Source organism: Myotis davidii, unplaced genomic scaffold (genome assembly GCF_000327345.1).
Source record: "Myotis davidii unplaced genomic scaffold, ASM32734v1 scaffold299, whole genome shotgun sequence".
NCBI classification, from domain to species: Eukaryota; Metazoa; Chordata; class Mammalia; order Chiroptera; family Vespertilionidae; genus Myotis; species Myotis davidii.
In genome coordinates this window covers 5,382,923-5,388,761 of record NW_006293088.1, presented here as the reverse complement: position 1 = coordinate 5,388,761, position 5,839 = coordinate 5,382,923, and the positions used below count along the sequence as shown (strand labels likewise).

At 56.9% G+C, this 5,839-nt stretch overlaps 1 protein-coding gene across 1 annotated transcript in view; it reads right to left on the bottom strand.

The window, feature by feature from the left end:
* Window positions 1-5,391: 5,391 nt before the first annotated feature.
* FBXO2 (F-box protein 2) overlaps window positions 5,392-5,839 on the bottom strand; it is a 5,445-nt gene continuing 4,997 nt past the window's right edge. The window contains exon 6 of the mRNA XM_015565938.1: window positions 5,392-5,827. Within this exon, the coding sequence (XP_015421424.1) occupies window positions 5,689-5,827 (139 nt within the window). The 3' untranslated portion in view covers window positions 5,392-5,688. The remainder of the gene's footprint in view (window positions 5,828-5,839) is intronic.

Genomic DNA, 5,839 nt, shown 5'->3' with positions numbered 1-5,839 from the left:
TGATGAATGCCTTTCAGGGGCAGGAAGTGATATGGATTCAGGCGGGGACACAGCTCTGGGGCCTCTCAGACCCAGGCCCCAGCCCAGCTAGCTCTGCAGGTCACAGCTTTGTGACCTTGACCACTAGACCTTCCTCTCAGAGCCTTCACTTCCTCTTCCATAAATTGGGTGACAAACTGAAGCCCCCCCAGGGGCTGCTGTGGGCGGTCGATGACATAACGTAGCCGGGATAAGAGATGAACAAACGTTAGCTCCCCCAGCCCCGCAGCAGTCGGCCTGTCCATTTGCCTCCTATCTGTGCAGAAAGCCCTGTAGGTGCTGGGAGCTGTCTGGGAACCTTGGGCACTTTAGCTCCTCGGGACAGCAGAGCAGGTTGGCAGGTGGGGCTGCAGGCCCCATTTTGCAGCTGGGACAAGGGACAAAGCCAGGTGAAACCCAAGTGTTTCTGTCTCCAGATCCATGCTCTGAACCCTGGACATGTGGCTTCCCTGGTTCCTAGAGAGGAAGGGAGGAGGGGAGCAGGTGGGGAGGAGGCTGGAGACTCCTACATGCAGGGTCAAAGGTGACCCTGGAATGGAGCCAATGAGAGGCCACAGGGACATCCCCTGAGGGAAGGAATGCAGGGGAGAATGCCAGGTGGCCTGGGATGGAGCTGGGTGAGGTCAGGGGCCTCAGGGAGCAAGTGCCCAGTAGTGCAGGGATCCAGGAATTCCCCTGGAGCCCCCTCCATGTCTCACAAACATCACCTGGTGGGAGGTTCCATGACCTGCACATCCCCCTCCCTGACTCCAGCCCCCTCCCTCTCCCAGGCAGTTCTTCCTCACATCTAACTGGGATCTTTCCTGCTGCATCCCCAGCAGACCCCAGGCCTGCCTACCCGGTCTGCAGAGCTCCTGGCTCAGGGCACTAATCCTGCTGGCAATTCATTGGCTTTTGTTGGAGGAGAATGAATACCATCTCATCTTAATCTTCCTCATTATTCTCCTCGTTCAGCAGAGTCAACACAAGATTAGGTCTAATTTATGGGGTAAAAAAATAGCAAAGCCATTACTCACCAGGAGATCAGGATTGGATCTGCCTGGGTTGCCGGTGTTCATTGCAGGCCTAAGCGGGACAGACTGGGGGTTTCAGGACCCAGACCCACGTATGGTTAGATCTCTGGAGACCACCTACCCTTCCTTATCTGATAGGATTTAGACCTCAAAGGACCCAGCCTCCTAAATGTTTCTCGGGAGCCTGTGGTGTAAGAGCGGCCCCAGAGCAGGGCAAGGGGCCCAGCCTCTTCAGACCCAGACTTAGCCTCAAGCAATCGAAAGAAAACAGGCTTTGGGTTCAAATTCAGCCCTCTGAAGCCCCCGGCCCTGGGGAGAACTGGGTAGAACCAGCCCACTCTGGGTACTGCCTTGACGATGCTGCCACCTAGTGGTACTAAGAGGAACTGCTCCTCTAGGTCCACAACTAAACGTACCATACATACAAATATCCAGATTTACAAAGTGAATGAATCAGAACGAGGAAAGGGGAATTTTTTCTTTTTTTATTGATTTTTAAGAGATAAAGGGGGGGGCGGGGAGAGAGAAACATCGACTTGTTGTTTCACGTATTTCTGCATTCATTCATGCTTGCATGTGCCCTGACCTGGATCGAACCCAAAATCTCGGTGTATGGGGACGTCGCTCTAACCAACTGAGCTGCACAGCCAGGGCCAAAAGGGGACTTTTTCAACTACAAAATGGTTAGAGGGCTCCACCAAGAAATCCAAAAGAAAATTCATCACGGGCCCTGACCCCTTAACACAAGGTGGCCCAGGAACGCTCGGCACCTCCCCCTCCTCCTGGCCAAGAATATACACAGGAGCCCTAACGCCCACAGTCCTTGCCACCTCCAGCTCTTTTCACTCCTCCTAACTGCTGCCCCTGCTCGGTCCCCTGGCATATGCCCATCTTTGATCACGTACCATGGCAAAGTGGCTAGGACTGGAGCTGGAGGCCCAGCCTCAACTAGTTTCTCATTGGATGGCCCTGGGTGACTTGCCCAGCCTCTCCAGAATGGAGCCCGTGAGGCTGAGACAGGCCACGGGGACATCCCCCGAGGGAAGGGATGCAGGGGAGGGTACCAGGTGGCCTGGGATGGAGATGGTGAGGTCAGGGGCCTCAGGGAGGCCCTCTCTGTGTCTTCGCTCTTTCCCCTAAAAAATAGGGATATCTGTGTCTACCAGAGAGGGCTGTGGAGCAGACTAAATGGGCCTCTGTGCTTAGCACAGGAATTGGCACCCGTAGGGCCTCAGCAAATGCCTGTCATGGTCACCATCATCGTCGTCTTCATCATCGTTCATCCTGCTACTCTTGGGGGATTTGGTTTCATCAACTAGACTGTCAGCTGCTGATCTCTAACTCCCTGTCCCAGCTCCTTCCTGTTAAACAGAGGAAGGTTTTTCAGTAGAGGACACTGATATCATATCTGCTTCCTATAGCATTTATGCCTTATGTGTCAGAGCACACAGTAGGTGCTCAGGAAACTCTCAGAATTGCCTGCCTACACGTCCAACCTCATGTCAAACCATTCCCCCCATTTGCCACTGAGCTCCAGCCACGTTGGCTGCCTTTCTGGTCTGTAAGTCAGTCCATTCCCACCTCAGGGCCTTTGCACTCACTGCTCCTGCAATGCTCTCCCCCGAGTTATCTGCACGGCTGGTTTCTCCTTAGCACTCAAACGTCACTTCCTCAGAGAGGTCCTCCCTGGTCACCTTGACCAAAAGAGCGCCCCCATCCTCACGCTCTACTTTGTTTCCTACACTATGGAGGTCAAGAGCCTAAGAGAATTCCAGTTCCGCTTCTTAGCTGTGCTTCAGTTCTCTCATCTGTCAAAACTGGAAGTAATAACAGCTCCCACTTCATAAGGCTATTGTGAATTAATGTGCATAAAGCTCTTAGAATAGTGCCTGTCGTGGACATTAAGGGCTGCACCAGGTTAGTGGTTTCCTTTTTCATTCATTTAACCTCTTGTGTTTAGTGTTTCCATCTAGACTGTGTATTCCAGGAGGGCAGCGTCCTTGTCTGTTTTATCTCTGCCTGACAGGTAGTAGGTGCTCAATAAATATTGATTAAGTAGAAAGGGGACATGCAGCCTGCTCTCGTTAGCCAGTGTTCACAGGCCATTGAGCTATGTGGCTGGCTAGCCTGTCTGCTATCTCTGGCTTGGACACTCCAGTGTCCAGAAGGCCCCAGGCGCCCCCTGCTGGACAGCGTGTAGGTTTCCCTTGAAGGAAGCTGGTATCCGCAGTCCTATAACTCTATGCTCTTGGGGGTCCACTCTGCCCTCTAGAGCAGGGACGATGAAGTTGAGGGGTTAAGAGCAAGCCCTTTGGAGCAAGATGCGCCTGGATTAGAACTTGTGCGTCTCTGATTACTCTGTGTGTCATTTGCCAGGAAAGTCTTTCACCCCCAGTCTTGTCATGTGAAGAAGGGGGGTAGCAATGCCCTCGCCCCCTCCCCCACCTCCGGCTAGGGTTCAGGGCTGGTGTGACAGGATGCCCCCTGGGCACAGTGAGCCTCGCAGGCCCACCTGCCCCCTCCCTCCCCCATCAGCCCTCTGACATCTCAGGAGCAGCTGTTCCCTTCCCAAGCTAAGCACCACCAGTCTAGCCAATGGGCCCTCCAGTGACAGGTGCTCAGGGACAGTGGGTCTGGACCACCCCAATATCTGAGCCCCTCAGCGCTCCTCTGTGGGCTCTGGGGAAAGAATCTGGTCTCTGGGCTTCTGGATCTTTCCTCTGAGAGCAGGCAGTTGGCTGGGGGTGGTCTTGCTGGACTTGCACCCTCTTACTCACCCCACCCCCCGCCCTGGCTTTGCTGTCTCCCCGTCAAGGCCCCAGAAACCAGGTTCCCTGGGCCCTCACTTCACAATTGTTTCCGGCCCTCAGCGGTGCCCTTGGATTTGACTGCTGGCCACATACACTGCAACTCCCAGAACCCCAGACACCACCTGGGCCTCTTTCCTGAATCCCCACAGGGGAGCTCCCCCACCTGCAGCACCTTCCACACCCCCCACATCCCTGCCCTGACATCCAGTCCTCACAGGCACCAGGACCCGGATCCCGGCCTCTCAGGCCCACTGATCGCTCTGTCCAGACTCCACCCACAGCCCCAAGGAGTCCTCTCCCAGCTCATCCCCACCTGGCTCCCCACCTGCCCATCCTAGTTAGTCCCTCACCCCGAAGCTTCCCAGGTTACTCCTCTACTTGAGCCTGGAGCTCATGGGCTGACCCCCTTCCCCGTGAATCCTCATCAAACTGGGCCCCCAGCGCAAGGCACTGCTTCCCCTGCCGACTGGCAACTCAGGGGGGCGTGGATGGTGCCCTCCCCACTGGACTGTGAAATCTCCGAGGAAGGACTGGGAGCAGGGGTAGGCCTCCGCCTTCAGACTGAGCATGTCCCCAGAGCAGGGGTAGGCCTCCACCCTTAGACTGGAGACTCCCTTCCCGGAGACCCCTACTCAGTAGCCAGGACGATACCTCTTCCTGGGACAGGGAGTGTCTTGTTCACCTTGTCACTTCGGGACCCTACACAGGGCCTGTCCATGATGGGGACTTCAGGAATCATGAGTGCATGCATGAGCCCCAGCTTACACCCTGCAATCCCTCCTGACTAGCAGGGCATCAGGGCTCAGAATCAAAGGAAAGCTGGAGGGGCACAGGGGTTTTACTGGTCCCCACGTCGTCGGAGAGAGCAGATGTCTCAGGACCCTCTCTGGCCCAGGACCTGCAGCTGAGGGTCCTGGGGAGGGGCCGGTTGGAGAGCTGCTGGTGAGGCCAGAGCCTGACCTCTGCTGGCACAGAACCGGGCACCACGCCCTCCCCCCCTTCCCTCAAACAAGTGCCAGGGGCCAGCCCCTGGGCCAGGCTTAGAAAGTGACCTGTGAGACTCCTGTGCAATTCAATAGCAGGGCAGGGAGGACAGTGAAGTGGACGTGAACTGAAGAGGGACGCCAAGCTGGCCTTCCTGTGGTCCCCACCCTCACCTCCCCACCCCCCAACCCAGGCCATGGGCATCCCTATATGAGGTGTTGCCATCACCCACCAACCTGCCTTCAGAAGGAAATGAGAATGGGGATCGAGAAAGGCCTGGAGGGTGGCCCCACACACAGAGCCCCCCCTCATTCCGGCCTCTGGGCAGCTTGGGTGTCAGGCAGGCGCCAGGCCCAGCTCCCCACTCCCGGCCCTCACAATCCCAGCCTTTGTCCACTGGCCCAGGCCTGGCTGGCTCTGCCCCGGCCCAATGGGCCCTGGAAACCAAAGCAGCTGGAGCCCCACCAAGTATTTTTCCAGGCTGAGCCAGGGGCCTCGGGAGACAGGGAAGGGTGCAAAGGAAGGGGGGTTTATTCATCCATTCGTTCATTTCTTCCTCGAACAAGTCATGTTTATTGAAAGTCCACTTTACGGCAGGCACTGTGCTAGAGGTGGGGGATTCCGCGGTGGGCCCGGTCCAGGCCCCAAGCCTTCACCCATCTTATTTTCCAGGTGCAAACATATGCCAGCAAAACCCTTCTCTACCTGCGTGGGGGCCGGGCTTGGAGCCGGGGCGGGAGAGGAGTGCGTGGGGAGGGGAAGGGGCGGTGCTACCACTAAGGCCTGTCTACCCCCGGCCTCTGCCCCTGCAGGGCAGCTGGGGGAGCGGGAGGAGGGGTCACTCAGGGCTCCACCCACACGCTGCTGTTGGTCACCCGGGCCCCGAACCAGCCCTTCCAGTAGACGGAGTCCTGTCCCGCGTGCTCGAACCGGACGAAGCGAACGCCGGGCCCGTAGTCGGTGAAAGTGTGGGAGATCTGGGGGCGAGAGGAA